The sequence below is a fragment of the Panthera tigris genome, chromosome X (genome assembly GCF_018350195.1).
Source record: "Panthera tigris isolate Pti1 chromosome X, P.tigris_Pti1_mat1.1, whole genome shotgun sequence".
NCBI classification, from domain to species: domain Eukaryota; kingdom Metazoa; phylum Chordata; class Mammalia; order Carnivora; family Felidae; genus Panthera; species Panthera tigris.
Window position 1 is genome coordinate 102076347 of NC_056677.1, and position 17236 is coordinate 102093582.

Sequence of the window (17236 nt, forward strand, 5' to 3'; positions counted from 1 at the left end):
CTCCAGACCATTAAAACTTTCTCCCTATCAGCAATAAGGCTGTTTTGCTTTCTTATCATTTATATGTTCACTGGAGTAGCACTTTTAATTTCTTCCCAGAACTTTTCCTTTACATTCACAACTTGGCCAACTGGTGCAAGAGGCCTAGCTTTCAGCTTTCAGTGTTCAACATGCCTTCCTCACGAAGCTTAGTTATTTCTTGCTTTTTGACTTAAATGAGAGATGTGATACTCTTCCTATCACTTGAACACTTAGATGCCATTGTAGATTATTAATTGTGCTAATTTCAATACTGTTGCATCCTGAGGAATTGGGCAGCTGGAAGAGAGGGAGAAAGATGGCATAATGGCCATTCAGTGGAGCAGTCAGAAGACACAACATCTGATTAAGTTCACCGTGGCTTGTGGTGCCCCCAAATAATTACAACAGTAATATCAAATGTCACTGATTACAGATCACCATTGCAAATATAATAATAATGAAAAAGGTTGAAATATTGCACCAAAACGTGACACAGATATACAAAGTGAGCAATGCTGTTGAAAAAAATGGTGCTGATAGACTTGCTCGAAGCAGGGTTGCCACAAACCTCCAATTTGTACCAAACGTGGTATCTATGAAGCACAACAAAACAAGGTATGCCTGTACTGTCATTTATTTCTAGTGAGGATATGCTCAACCATATTTTTTCTTACACTGTCTAACCTCTTAAAAAATCTATTCATAAGCTAATTCTATAAGCACAGTAACTCATTTTGGCTTCTTACTCATTATTTAATGTACTAAAGAAGTTAATGATTAAACAACATATCAATTACAGGGCCGCCAGGGTGGCTCAGTCGGTTGAGCATCTGCCTCTTGATTTAGGCTCAGGTCATGATCCCAGGGCTGTGGGATCCAGCCCCACATCAGGCTCCACGCTGAGAATGGAGCCTGCTTAAGATTCTCTCTCCCTCTGCCCCTCTCCCCTACTCATGCTCTCTCTCTCTAAAAATAATAATAAAAATAAGATCAATTACAAAGACTAAGTAAATAACTCTAATTTATTTTCATGTCTATATTATTCATACTATATTTAACTTCTTTTACATTCAAGTTTGATTTCATGTAAATATATCTATGATGCATACTATATGTATATATACTGTACATTTAGATTTATTATTTGTATGTGGATACTTAGATTTGAATTCAAAATTAAAATAACTTATTTTAAAAAGCTTATTTTTAGAATTGGGGACATTATAACGTTGTTGATAACTAACTATATCTCTATCTACCTACCATCTATCTATCTATATATACTTCCATAAGTCATAAAGTATAGATGATTGAATTTGACCACTTAAAAATATAAAGCTCTATACCACACACACAGACACAGGCACGTCTTATGGACCTATTTCAAAAGGCCAATGAAAAAACTAAGAAGCATGCATAGTATGTGACACCAAGGATTTTTAACCTTAATATATGAAGTTTCTTGAAAAATAGTAAGAAATACAAAAATTCAAATACAAAAATGGAAGAAGGATGTCAAGAGACAATTCAGAACAAAAGAAATGCAAATGGTCCATTAACATATAAAAAGATGCCCAAGCTCACTCATAAATAAAATGCAAAATAATAGCTCCAAAAGATACCATATTTCTTCTAGCAGATTGGATATTAGAAATCTTTTGTCAAGGGTGCTCAGTCGGTTAAGCATACGACTTTGGCTCAGGTCATGATCTCACAGTTCCTGAGCCCCGTGTCAGGCTCTGTGTTGACAGCTCAGAGCCTGGAGTCTGCTTCAGATTCTGTGTCTCCCTCTCTCCCTGCCCCTCCTCCGCTGGCACTCTGTCTCTCTCTCCCTCTCTCTCCAGAATAAATAAACATTAAACAAAAAGAAAGAAATCTTTTGTCATTGTCAGTATTGACAAAGATAGGGGAAAACAGGCGCATTAGTAGGAAGATAATTGGTTGTTTAAGGGGGAAATTTAGCAATATCTATAAAAAATGCTAAATGTACATGTCCTTGACCCATCATTTCCACTTCTAAGAAATTATTCAACAGGTGTGCAAAAAGACGTGTACATAGATTTTAGTGCAGCACTGGTTTTAATAACAAAGCATTGGAAATTTACGTGTCCACAAATAAGGGAATGGATTAAATAAAAAAATGATACAGAAACAGAATACTATGCAACCATTAAAAAGAGCAAGACAGATCTATACTACAAATATGGGAGAATATCCAAGGTAGAATATTAACTAGAAGAAGTTATTAGACTTTCTATAGGATGTTATCCCTTTTGTACATGTACAGAACATTTGGGGAATGATACATAATACAATGTTAACACTGGCCGTCTCTTAAGAGTGGCACCTAAAGTGTAAGAGGGAGAGGGACTTTTCACTTTAAACCTGTTTTTATGATTTTAATTTTTATACCATCTGCTGATATTACTTTAATACTAAAAAAAAATACTAGTTAAAATAACCTACAAAAAAAAAAAGAAAACATGAGCTTGGTAGATCTAACTTTATAATGGCTTGAATTTCAATAACATCAAAATTGTTTTCAATTGTAAGAGTATCACAGTCACCACAGAAGTGTCTCACCCACATATAAAGTAATCTCAATGACTTACACACTTCCTCTGATCATGTAACATCTCCAAAGGAGCCATTACAAAGTCAACTGCACTGTCTTATACATGCCTAATGGGTCCAACAGAGCCATTAGGATGTCAGTTATATGGCAGGGCTCCTGCCAAAGCTATTACCAAGCCATTGCATTGTTTCACACACTTCCTTTGACATTCAGATGGTTCCCGAGGAACTGTTATCATTGCTATGGAAGTGTCCTGTATAACTTACATTACCAGGGGAAAACACAAAAGCAAAGGGAAGAAATGTAAAACAAACAAACAAATTCCCTCCATTAAGTGCACATGAATGGCCCCACGTGGTCAAATATCAGAAGGAATGGCTCCTCATTTGGGTGTAACTATTACATGTCATTCAAGAAACCCAGGTGTTAGGCTAGCTCTTTTTTTTCACAACCCCTGCTGTTCCAAAGAAGCAATTTCAGGTGTAAGAACAACATATACATGGCTATGATGCTATGGTGTTTATTAGTAGCACGTGGTATATTACCAGGTTTCTGTGATATGCAGTGCAGGAACAATAGGGAGTAGTACTGATGGATTTTTTTTTTTTACTATTATGGGATTATATCAGATAATCCTTTACCTGTAAAGTTCCTGAGCAGCATATAGGGAGCTCAGCTGCCCAACACTCATGGAAATCAACAGGGCTTCTGGGTAGCTGAAACCCCAGCTCTACCTTAAGGGGCTACTACCACGACACAGAAAACCAATGATACAAGTTAACCCTCAGCCAGGTCTGAAGTACTTCATTGAATTTCTCCTCACAGTCTTCTATACTTAGCAGAACAAGATTGTTGGCTACGAGAAGGATGTGTTATTTAAGGTAAAACGAGTGCATAGCATTTTACGCAGTTCAAAATGAAGAGAAAGTAGGCTGGACTCTGCTAGGCTAGAGTTTCCTGGGGTACAAGATGTTTCAGAAGTCAGGTGTATAACTGGCTAATCCTTGCTAAGAGAGCCTTCGCCTGATCGCATCTACCCCACCATACCTGCATAATATCACTTTCTGAGTGATAGATATCAACAGCAACTAACTTTGCTGGCATTTAATATATGACAGGTACACTGTCAAGAGCTATATATTCATTTTCTCATTTAATCCTCCTCACACACCAAACAACTGCACAGGTAATGTTTCCACTTGACAGAGAAGGAAATGAAGGCTTGGAGAGCTTTAGCTACCTGTTCAAGGACACACAGCAGGTAAATGGCAGAACCAGGGCACAAACCTAAGTCTATCTTCTATCACAGACCATGTTCTTAACCACACACTCTATAGAGAACATCATTTATTTAGACTGCATTAATATAACCAATTTTACTGTAATAATTGGTTTCAGATCACTTGTGCTCTCGTAGCAAGCTGCACATACATCTTTATCACAGTACTAACTAGACTGTATTAAAATTGGCTCCTTCTTCTTCTCCTAACAGACCTCTTTGGGTATATATGCCCACTTGACTTGGACTGCCCTGCATTGAGAACTGCTCCAAGGATCCAATGGGTGGGTTACCACAAAGCAACATTTGTATTACTGACCTCACTCCCTGGTTGTAGCTGATGGGACCAGTGGTAGAGAGCTGACTCAAGCTGGGAAAATTATTCTGTCTCCTTGGAATTTAGAAATGGCACTAAAAAATATCTGGTTAATTGCAACTGCTTTCCCGAACAGAAAAAATATAAACTGAGGAATTATAGGAAGCTTTATGCCTGCCTTACAAATGGAGATTTAGAGAAAGTCAACTTTCAGAGGTAGGACTGAAGGAACTGGATTCAGAAGCAAGAGGCAAAGTCCAGGCAATTCTTCTGATCTGATTCCTGCTGTCGAGCCACTCACTTGCACTGGTCCCATGAAGCATTCTCATGCCCTTTCAAATAAATGTGATTTTTTGTTTAAGCCGCCTCAAGTTGGTTTCTGTTACCTGTTACCTGCAATAACAGTAGTAAATAATAATGAACAACCCTAACTAATAGGGCACCAATCTCTCCCACTATACTGTAAATTCTCAGAGGTTGGGGAATGTACACTGGTCATCTTTCATATATGCCCAGTCTCCAATACAGAGCCCAGCAGAGAGCAGGCGCTCAATAAATATTGATTGCATAGAAATATCATTTATGAACAGCTATATAATTTTATATATAAATAGCTATACTATTCTTATTTATTTAAATAAATTTATTTCAACTCCTTTAAATAATTTCTTCACAATTTGCAGATCTTCCTCGACTTACAATGGGGTTATGTCCTGATACATCCACCATAAGTTGAAAATACCATAGATCGAAACTGCATGTCACAATACGGCCTAACCTACCGAACACCAGAGCTTACCCTAGCCTACCTTAAACATGCTCAGAACACTCACGTTAGCCAACTGTTGGGCAAAATCATGTCAAACAAAGCCTATTTTATAATAAAGTGTTGAACGTCTCATGTAACTTACTCACTACTGTACTGAAAGTGCAAAATAGAATGGTCGTGCGGGGACAGAATGGGTGTAAGTGTCTCGGGGGTTTACCTTCGCGATCGCGTGGCCAACCGCGAGCTCCAGTTCCCAGTGCCCAGCATTGCGAGAGAATTGTACTGCGTACCGCCGCCCCAGGAAAAGATCAAAATCCAAACTCAAAAAACAGTTTCTACTGAATGAGTACTGCCTTCTCACACCATGAAGTCGAAAACATGTAAATCGAACCATCGTAAGTCAGGGACCATCTGTATACTCTATGAGTTACAGGTTAAAAATGCTTTTTCTCTGTTTCTCTCCATGTAGCTTCTTGAGATGCAATTTAATCTTCACTTTTTATAATCCAACTGCTTCGTTTAGGCCATCTGTGAAACACACATTCTTGGAAATTGATTGCCCAAATTTAGCTGTCCATATAGCATATTCCTCCAGTCTCAGGTAGAGGCAGATGTAATTAGGAGCGATACCTTAATCACTGAGGTTCATGCTCAAATAGGATTGCCAAATCCTTGTAGGAAATGCCCACCGGATCACGGGTTAGAGGCAGGGTTGTGTGTTAGATGATCAGAGGTCTGACCCACTGCAGCATTTCTATGCTTGTAAGATCAGAGAAGATCTACAAAAATATATTGTCTCTCAGTTTTAACTTTTTTCCTCAGAGCAACGAACAGAGATGTAGGTAGTAGGTGAAATGGGAGTGGCGAAAGGGTAAAATGAATAAAGCAGTCTGACTGATATCAAAGTGTCCTGCTCCCAGGCCTCACGATGAAGCTAACTTGAGTAAATGTGCATTTTTCCTAAACAGGCCAGGAAGCACCAACAGACAACAAAGGATTTACTAAGGACAAAGTTGAGGGATTGGGAACAAACTCCAACAGTGTTCCGATTGGCCTGAGAAAGCTGAGAAATCCGGATCCCCCCCGCCCCCCGTTACCTGATGTTCTCCCTCCCCTGCACTTCAGGCAGCCCAGTCCAAGTGTTTCCGTGCTGAAAGGTATGGTGATTTATTTTAATTCTTCATAGGTTATAGCATGTCGGAGACTTAAATTCAATGAAGGGTAGCCACATAGGATTTATGAAAATGAGAAAAAATAAATATTTTGAAAGGCTTCACCAATTAATGAAATGAAAGAACCAAGCCCTTATAGATATGATTTTGAAACCAGAAGGAGAAAATCCAAGTCATAATCTAGGATGGAGAGAATTGAAAGCATCCTTGAAATCGTGTCTCAGAATCTTTCTCAGTTGAGTAACTCAGCCAAATTAACAATTTCCTCTATCTTCCTTTTCTCCCACATGTACAGGAGTGAAGCTTAAATCATCTTAAACTGGTCCATATTATGCCCACTGCCTCATTATTAATCTAAAAATCAGAATGTATAGAAAGACAGAAACAAAACAAAGCGTCACCAACACTAACTGAGGCACAGGGATGGGGTGGCATGGAGTGTGAGACAGTAACATATATAAATCCTAAAAATTTTACACCATTTCACTCATTTCAAATATGGTATATCTAACGTCATGGGGCGCCTGGGTGGCTCAGCCGGTTAAGCGTCCGACTTCGGCTCAGGTCATGATCTCACAGTTGGTGGGTTCGAGCCCTGCGTCGGGCTCTGTGCTGACAGCTCAGAGCCTGGAGCCTACTTCAGATTCTGGGTCTCCCTCTCTCTGCCCCTCCCGCACTTGCACTCTGTCTCTGTATGTCTCAAAAACAAATAAACATTAAATAAATAAATAAATAAATAAATAAATAAATAAATAAAGTCAGATTAATGAAATAGATGCCCTGATAGGTTTCATTCCATGAATGGAGATCAATGGGAAATAAATAGCAACATTTGCACACAAACATCAAGTTCAATTCACTGAAAACAACTATTTCTCCAAATTAATATGCTTTTAGAAAAGCCATTTATACTCTCATCTTAACTCAAACCTTCTCTGTGAGAACCTTTGTAAATGCTCAAGACCGATCAGTCCTGGTTGTCACTGATTGAAAATTTATAGAATCCAAATTGGTGAAATCATACTGGAGGTCATAAATAAGATTCTAAATTGTATACTCTTTATTGAAAAGTAGGAGTCAGATTAAGACTTACAGAACTCACACTGAGCAGGAGAAAGTTGTTGAGCCAAGGAAGGAAAGGAATATATAGAAAATAATCAGTTGAATTTAGCTAGCTGGTTTCTGAACTGCTATTTTAACTCTTCTTCCTATGTAAAATGTGGATAACAACAGAATCTACTTTGCAGAGTGATCATGAGGATGGTGTGAGATAAAGATATTAAAAGTGTTATTTGGAAATAGTGAGATGCTGAACATTCATATTGTACTTCATGTTACAAATACTATTCTAAATCATTACCTACATTAATTTATTCAATAGTCACAAAATCCTTGTGGTCAACGTTAATATTATCCTTCTTTTATAGATGATGAAATTCGGGCACAGAAACTTTATATATAACTTTCCCAAGGTCACACAGCTGGGATTTAAACCTAGGCTCTCTGGCTCCACAGTCCAAACTTTTAATCACTATGCTCTACTGCCTCTCAAAAGTTGAAATCATTCTTGGAGGTCCATATTGGGCCAACAGAGACTTGCAATAAGGACTACTTTTTAGCAGACTGGATCATCGGTTTTCCTTGGCAACCCAGCCCGATTCTGTGATACCCCATCCAGTTCCTAAAATAAGATGTAAGGAAAATAAACCTATAAAAGAAAACAAAAAGGATGCATGTCCTTCACTCCTGAGTCTTCCAACTCTGTCTCAGTAGACAGTATTACACGATCAAGGTAGATAGATGGTTGATTAGACTGAGGGCCAAATGAAACTGAACAGTTTCATTTCTGAAAGTCCCTAACACATCCATGGGATAAGGCACAGTAATACAGTCTGGTGGCATACCTCGGTAAGCAGTTCTTGTGATGGGGCTAGGAGAGGATAATGTGCATTTTGGTAAAGCTCATTCTGATGTATCTTTCCTCTGATCGTTTGCCCCCACCACCTCCCCATTTTGAGTCATTGCCCTGTGGTCAGACCCCGTGCCCTCCAAAAGTCTGATTTTCATCAAAATCATTTATAAATATTGCTTTCAGTATCCCTTGGGAAAAGAGGCAAAGCCTAATGAGCACAATGAAGACAAAGGTAAAAGGACACCAATGTCCCCTCACTGAAAAATGACACAGTGTAAACACAGGTTTACAGAGAAGAATGAACACCAGTTCTTTCACTGAAGGCGTTATTTATAATTGATGACATGGCTATAGCAGGCTTCTAAACCCAAGCCAGAGCATCTGAAGGCAAGGACCAAAGCCATTTGCTAGGAGGCACTGTAAAGTCATGACAATATCTCAAATTAATGACTAGAGCCATGCAAAAAATCAGAGATAACGTAGGAAGTCATGAGGCCAAACCCAATCCAACTTGATTTAAATCTACACCCCCATGCTAAATCAACGCTTCCCTACCCCACTTTAAATACTGCATGGTCCTTTTCCCCAGCTCCTGACTCACCTCTTCTTCACCACCAACATACATACATGAAGTTTTCCAGAGGAAAGCAAACCAATAAGCAGCCAATGAACTTGTCTTTGACAGGTCAATTAATCACCTCTGTGTGTTGTTTGTCAGAGGGGCAGGGTTCCACTCTGTGGGGTGGGTGTCAGGCAAAATAATCTGCGGTCAAATATTGGCAAACACTTACCTTGAGTAGACCCAGCTTGAGCCTCCAGGTCACAACAAACAGGAGAGAACTTAAAACCTGTAATATTAAACATTTTATGAATTAATCCTTATCCAAGTCACCTGGGAATCCTCAATCTTTAACCCCTACCCTTCATCCAATAGTATATTTTAAGTAACAGATTCTATGAACTATGATTCACATACCATAATGTTCACCCTCTTATAAAGTGTACAACTCAGTGGATTTTGGTATTTTCACAGAGCTCTACAACCATCACCAATATATAATTCCAGAATCATTTAATCACTCCGAAAGAAACCCCATACTTAGGATCTTGTAGGAGTAGAAAACTGGTTGAAACCCATGGCGAAACTTCTTTTATTTTAATGTCTCAATCCAGTGAACTGGCTATAACTTCATATGTCAGGAGTGAGATGAGGGAGGACGGGAAGTCTCAGCAATGCAGGAGACCATCTAGCACCCTTTTTACATATATTTGGTCATTATTTTTTCTGTTTCACAGCTGTAGCCCAGAAAACTTCAGAGAGCAGTCCAAGGTCACATCATTTCCATCCTAGTGCTCTTTCACTTGCATATGACTGCGCACACATCGATCATCTACGCTCTCCTCTCATTTCCAAAATTCACCTCCTACACTCTTGGCCAAAGCCAGCAATATATACATATGTACCTGAAACTAGACTAAAAAACAAAAACAAAAAACAAAAACCAAGAAACACAAAAAAACCAAGACCCAAAGGATACTTGGTGATATTACAAAACATTATGGCCTATCATTAAGGAAATGATAATCTAACTAGTAGGCAAACGGTCATTCCTGATTATATCATTGTGGGCAGGGTCCCCTGTGGGCTGAACCAGGAAGAAGAAGGCAGAATAGAAGAAAGCTGTAGGTATAGGGCTGGCGGCTACCTCTCTGCCACCTGAGAAATTACTAATTAGCCACTGCTAACGGAGCAGGCCTGTGGTCATGGGGATGGGACCTATGAAATTTAGACAAACAGAATGATGAAGAGCCTAGATTAGTGTGTTTAATAAGCATTAATGTGCTTTCTTATGAAAGGGTTCTGTTCTTCAGTAGAGACAGGGAGCAGAAATAAATTAACCTCTATGCAACAAATCAAAATGATAAAACTTTTCTGCTTCTAAAAGTTGTAAGAAAACAATATGTAATTGAGACTTAATGATATTGCTACTATTACTTGCCATCTGGCAAATGGCTAAAAATTAATTTACCTTCTGGGTTTTTTTTTTTTTTATCATTTCGGTCTAACTTGGTTAATTTGGATCTGTCTATACACTTGACAGTTTAATCTGAATTAAAATAGAAAGCCCATACAGAATATGCTTGCTATACAGTTGTTCATCTCATTGTTCATATATTGATATAAAGCCCAAATGCATGAAATGTACTTTCCATAATAAATACCACTAGTATTACACTGGAAAATAAAGACGGAAATAAAAGGTGAGTAATAAATAAGACATGCACAATACTGCTGACCGCATGAGATTATTTCCCTCGGGGGAATCACCAGGAATAAAAAGCATTTTATCTATCATTATAAATAAATGTGTCTATTTGCCAGATACTTAGGTACATGCCTTGTCCACGGGAACCCACTATCCCACATACGAAATGAAAGATAGGAAGACACAGGGAAGGAAAACAAATCAAAGGCTAAAAACTGCATTCACTCTGGGTTTTACTTAAACAGTATAGATCGTTCTATTACCATTCTCCCCATCCGACTTCCTCTCGTGGTCCGTGTCGGTCAAGGACAACGCGGAGTTGGCCCGGCTGGACAGACAGGAGCTGTGCTCTGATTTCATCCCCCTTATCCACATTCTCAGAGCGTGGTCAGGTGAGACAGCACCTTCGGTCTCCGTGTCCACATCAGACCCCATCTCTAGCTGGTAGCCGTGCCGAGAAACGCCGTGCATGTCTGTCTGGTAGCCAGAGCACAGAGTGTGAGGAGTTTCACAGAATTCCATCTCTGAGAAGAAACAAAGTTCAGAGAAAAAAGTTGAGAAACAGTAAGAAATACCCACGAAAATTCTACTTTCTGTCCTCACACCCACCCCCCCCCCCTTGCTAGTAATTATGTGGTTTTGCAAAGTTAGAATTCTGGCCTTTTTATTTATGGTAGCTAGGATTCTATGCTTATTTTGCACTTCTGTGGCTTAAAATTATGCTCCTGTTGATTCTTACAAGGCTCTGGAAAAAGCATGCCCAAAATAGCTTTATAGCTACAATTTTAGGTTGCACAAAATGTAATGAAATAAGTGAGTGTAGAGGAGTATAACGCATAGAAAGCTGTCCTTTAAGAGATATTTCGCTTCCAGGAAGAATATATATGATCTGTAGAGCACACCTATGCTTAAAATAGTAAAATTATCAGCTTTTCTAAGTATTTCATACACATTAGACTTAAGAGTAAATAATTCAATGTGAAAAATCTGGGCGAAAACATTACATTTAAATATACTTCTCTAAAGTACGTTTCTCAAAATGCATTAGTCTGCCACCGAAATTCTGGGTACTTAATATCATTATTTCCCATCGTCTCCAAAGGAGTCTGAGGCCCACTTGATGCTAATGATTCTGACTCAATCGTTCTTTGAACCAATTCATTAAAAATATTCAATTGTGTATCATGCATCAGCGGTGCTCAGGGTTTGGATTTTCCCTCTCCCTGCCCCTACCTCGAGCCTTAGATCCAAAAAGTGTTTAGGATGGTAGAGATGGTGTAATGAATCCTCTCTTTTTACAGTTGAGGAAAATAAGGTCCAGAGGATAGGCATCATTTGTCTATCGCCCATGTCAGAGAGCAACAGATCCCTTTTTCCCGAAACACCCTTCTGCGTGTGGTTTCTGCTAGACACCAATAAAGCCCCATCCACTCACTGCATGAATATCAGGCATTCAGTCTTACAGTCAATTTTGCATTCAATTATGGCAAGGTGTCAAAAAGGGGAAAGGATGCTTTAACGGTCCCTAATAAGTTAATGAAAAATGACCACATGCCAAGATACATCATCGGAAATGTCTATGTAATACTTAGATAAGGTAATCCAGGGATGTTGTACACTATATGGGATTTTCTCCGACTGACATCAGAGACAGGGTATGTCATCTGGCCAGGAAGAAGCTTAACTGAGTGCATCTAATCCTTAGCACATATCAATAAAATGCAAACCCTGAAATGAATTTCACTCTTTGAATGGAGAAAGTGCTAGAATTTAGACAGGCGGACCATACCCTGGAAGGAAAATGCAGAATATGAATAAATGTTTTAAAAATAGTGATTTTTATGACATATAATTGCCAAAAAAGGGTTTAACAAATCAAATCTTAATGGTTATTTAATAGCCATCGGGTGCTCAGTACTGTGCTCTATGAAACAGATATTGTGGACATACATAATGTATTAGGATAATTCAATTATATTATAAGTCACTCCTAAGCACGTTACTTATGATTTCTGTGATGCAGGTAAGAGTAATTCTGTTTTTCCACAAAAATTTGTCTAAATTCCGAAGGAGTGATGTTTTAAAAATAGGCATGGCTTCCACCTATCAAGCATAAAACCTCAGGAAACCATGCCTCTCCTTGACATAAGGCTAAAAGTAAAAATCTATTTTGCCAAATATAAATCCCAGTGATCTAGAATATTGTCATCCGTTAATATTCATGCCTCTTAATTTCACAATGTTTCATTATCCAATCCTACTGTGCAATTGTTGCTGCAGCAACCTGATAATGAACTTGTCAGCTTGAAGCTGCAGGAAAGGAATTTTATATTGGCCTGCCTTCACAACTTCATTCCCCTAGACCAATGCTTCCCAAACATCAACATGCTTCAGAATCACCTGGAAGGCTTGTTAAAATGCTGATTGTGCTTGCCCTCCAGTTGCAGTTTCAGATAGCAGGTCTGGAGTAAGGCTGGAGAACCTGCATTTCTAACAAGTTCCCAGGTAACACCTATGCTACTGGCCCAGGGGCCACACCTTGAAAACTCCATTCCTCGAGATTACTGTGAAGTCAGTGCGAGCCAGGAAAAGGGGAGAAGTGACAGAACAACCTTCCTGTGGCATTACCAAAGATTTTGCAATGAGAAAAGAAAGAGCTTGAATTGAATTGCTATGAAGTGTCCCCATTCATTTTCCATGGATTCGGGGCACTAATTAGGAAATTTACTTTCAAAAGCACAGACGTGCATTTATTTTCACTCCTACAATGGCACTGAGATGTGATTTTCCAAAGATCTGAATATGAGCATCTGAGTCATGGTAAAGACATTCATTGGAAAAGGATGAGCAAATAAAAATAAATACACAGCCAATTTGCCACTCTGTATAATAAAATACTACAGAAAGTTAAAAAATAAAAATCACTGGTAAATGTAGGAAAAATGCCTTTTCATTAGAGATTTTTTCCCATTCAAAAAGAAATTTAAACATGCAAAATATGTGTAATGAAATGTATATAAAATGATCAAAAATTGCAAAATTTCTGTTGGAACCATAGTCTGATTTGAATGCAAAGCTTAAACCACAAATTCTCTAATTAAATACAACCAGATAGGGGCACCTGGGCGGCTCGGTTGGTTAAGCATCCGACTTCGGCTCAGGTCATGATCTCATGGTTTATGAGTTTGAACCCTGCATCGGGCTCTGTGCTGACAGCTCAGAGCCTGGAGCCTGCTTCGAATTCTGTATCTCCCTCTCTCTCTGCCCCTCCCCTGCTCGTTCTCTCTCTCTCTCTCTCTCTCTCTCTCTCTCTCTCTCTCTCTCTCTCAAAAATAAACATTCAAAAAATTTTTTTAAGTACAACCAGATAAAAGTACACTTCCTTATCAATACATAATTAGAAAAAGTAACAATCTAAGTAAGCAATCAGTTGTTTTTTTAATGTTTAAACAAAAAAAGAGAGAGAGAAAGAAGTTTCCCTTACAGTAAGTGATGTGAACATTTCTCTTTCTTGAAATCAACATTACCATTGTAAATTGTTTCCTTAAATACACAAAGGTCCTGGTCGTGTTCAAAATTCCCATAGGATGCATTTTCTGTAAAGCACTTACAATGCACCTTAAGTGGTTGTTTTTAGCCTTCTGCATATAACCTTGTTACCTAAAATACTACGTATTCCCTAGAGAAGATGAAGTTCAATTGGATTTATTATAGGTCTATTCTTACCAAAAAGCTAGCCATAAGAGAAATGAAAGTGTACCTTCAGATACCTACAATTTAAATGGATAGCGGTACCATGACAAATTGCAATTCAGGAGTAAACAGATACAGATGTTGCCAAATGAATGGTGTATTTGGAGCTTTATGAACATGTATTTAAATTTTACTATAAGGAAAACCTATTTTGCAGCCTCATAAGAAACAAAATCTGAGCAAATTAGTACAGTTGAAATCCAATTTTTAAAGGGGGCAGAAGATTTGAAGAAATACTTCATTAAAAAAGGTATACCAATAACCAATAAGCAATAGAAAAGATGCTCAACACCATTAGTTACCAGGAAAACATAAACTCAAACTGCAATGAGATGCCACTACAGACCTACCAGAATGGCTAAGAAAACTTCTGACCGCCCCAAGTGTCGACAAGGATGTGGAGCAACTATATAGACGGCTAGTGAGAAAGTAAAATGGTACATTTGCCAGTTTCCTCAAAAGGTAAAGCAATACCTCACAGGAGGGCAATACACTCCTGGAGGATATTTATCCTAAGGAAATGAAAACTTCTGTCCAAACAAAATTACACAAGGGGTTGTTCCTAAGCTTTATTCATAATAGCTAAAAAGAAGACACAACCCAACTGTCCATAAATAGGTAAAAGGCTAAACTACCTGTGGTAGATATATACACACACAGGATGTGTGGAATACAACTCAGTCCTAAAAAATGAATGAGCTATTGATACATAACAAGATGCATGGACCTCAAAATAATTATCCTGAGAGAAAGAAGACCAATGGGATGTCTATATTCTGTATGCTTCCCTTTAAATAAAATTCTAGAAAATGCAAACCCATCTATAGTGACAAAAAATAGATCAGTGGTGGCTTCAGGGACAAAGAGAGGGAGAACTGTAGAAGAAAGGGGCACGAGGAAACAATGGCGATGATCTACATCTTTGTTCTCCTGCTCCTGACAATAGTTTTGTATGTGCGGTACTTGCTGAAGTTTATCAATTGTACACGTTAAGTATGCGTGGTTTATTGTATTTGAATTATACCTCCATATAATTTTTTAGTGGATTATACACCACCAGAAAATAGGACAGTGAGGAGACAGGAGAGCCAGTCAATTTTCATAGATGGAGCCAAGGGTCTCGGGTTAGAAGCAGACCCTACTCTCTTCCTCCTAGTGGAAGAAAGTACATGTCACATGAATGAAAAGGTAGTCAAGACGCAAAATTGCTTTTATCTAAGCCAAGAAGCAATCAAGGCTAACTGATGCATGATTTCTCAGTGATTCTCTAGGGAGCCCTGTTTTCCTAGGAACATAACAGTTGAAACCCAATTTTAGGGGGGTGGAACTAAGAATGATACTGATCACTGATGAGCTTTCAGCTTCTAAGGGAGCATTCTGTAATTGGGGATCATGAGAATAAGTTGAGTGAATCTGGCACAAAGGATCGCTTTAAGCCACTATTAATGTTAATAAATTAGTAATTTTTTAAATGCTATGAAGTGCCAAGTAAAATGAACTACTGAATTTTCTCTCTGAATCTAGGGATTGATCTTCAGGTGTTCAGCCTGGAGAAGCCATTTATCAAAACTTGAAAGGGAAAGTCATAGTTATCTATGTCAGCATTTTTCTAGAAATGACATTTTTGAGTTTGAAAAGCTCAAGCCTTTATTTTCCTTAAAATTCTACCCATCCAAACTTCCTCTAAAAAGGGAGCTTTAAGGCATCATACTCCAAATAAATAATTGGAGGTCAAAAAGCATGATTAATCTTAGCCATGACCTGAGTGATTTGTGATATAACTTCTATAGAGTGTAGTCCATTTCCAAAGTAAGGAAAAGGGAGGGGGGATAAAATTATTCGCTTTAATTACTGTGACTCCTAACATGCCTTATGTACCATGTGCAAAAGCAGGTGTTTTTAATTAGCCATGTTGTTTTTGGATAAGTCAATTAACATCCTAGTTTTCCTCATTGGTAAAATGTTCAGGTCCACCAGAAATAAATATCTGGGTAACTCCCCTGTTCTAAAACTCTGTAATTATAACTTGACCTGTTACTGCAAAATGTGAAATGGTAAATATTTTCAAATGGGGAAAGAATTAGTGGCTTTATAAATCAAGGTACTATTCATGCTTCTATTGTGAAGGATAATCACCATGTTAGCTAAATAAGATCTTGTGTCATGATTACCAGTCTTAAAATATTAAAATATTGATATAGCTTAGGTATCCACTGTGAACTGCAAAATTATCAATAGAGTATGTAAAATACATGATGTAAAAAAAAATCAACTGATATGGCGCCTGAGTGGTGCAGTTGGTTAAGCATCTGACTCTTGATCTTGGCTCGGGTCATGATCTCACGGTTTGTGAGTTTGAGCTTCACATAGGGCTCTGCACTGTTGGTATGAAGTCTGCTTAGGATTCTGTCTCTCCTTTTCTCTCTGCCCTTCCCCAACTTGTGCGCGTGTGCGCGCTCTCTCTCTCTCTCTCTCTCTCTCTCTTTCTCTCAAAATAAATAAACTTAAGAAACTTTTTAAAAAATCATCTGACTAAATAGTTACTCATCAAACATAAAACTGTCAGTTTATAAACATGGCTATTGCAAATAATACTTTATAGCATAATGAATAAAAATTCACACAATTAAGAAGTATTACTGACCACTAAAAATTCATTACTGGCTCTAGGGAAAATATAATGTGTTATTACAATCTTAAGTGAAAGAAAGAAAAAGAAAGAAAGAAAGAAAGAAAGAAAGAAAGAAAGAAAGAAAGAAAGGGAAGGAGGAGGGAGAGAAGTAAGCAAAAGCAGAAAGAACACAAATAATTTTCCTTACTGGGTACCATTTTGTCTTTCTCAGTTTAGGGGCTCTGAAGATAAAATGATATCAAATTGTCAAACAAATCAGTTCATGTTAGTTTACTTAAAACACAGCTCCACTGAATACCCACTCAATTTCAAGTCAAGAAAACAAAACAAAATAGACTTCTCTGATTTCTCTGAGTCTTAGAAAATTAACCCAATTTCATTGCCTCTCGTCTCACTTTATGAAAAAGCTTTACCAAGTGCACAATAGTACCATACTAGGCACCGAGCAGAGTGAGTTAACAGGACCATGTCATGTTCTTTGGCAAGTTCCACAGAGAGCTTTTTTAAAGGCCCAAATGACAACAAAGTAATAAAGGCACA

General features: G+C 38.1%; 1 protein-coding gene across 1 annotated transcript in view; it reads right to left on the bottom strand.

Annotated features, from left to right (window-relative positions):
• TENM1 (teneurin transmembrane protein 1) overlaps positions 1 to 17236 on the bottom strand; it is a 734132-nt gene that overhangs the window by 473339 nt on the left and 243557 nt on the right. The window contains exons 4-5 of the mRNA XM_042974325.1: positions 10575 to 10835; positions 8836 to 8892 (exon numbers count right to left, since the gene is read on the bottom strand). Of these exons, the coding sequence (XP_042830259.1) occupies positions 8836 to 8892; positions 10575 to 10835 (318 nt within the window). The remainder of the gene's footprint in view (positions 1 to 8835; positions 8893 to 10574; positions 10836 to 17236) is intronic.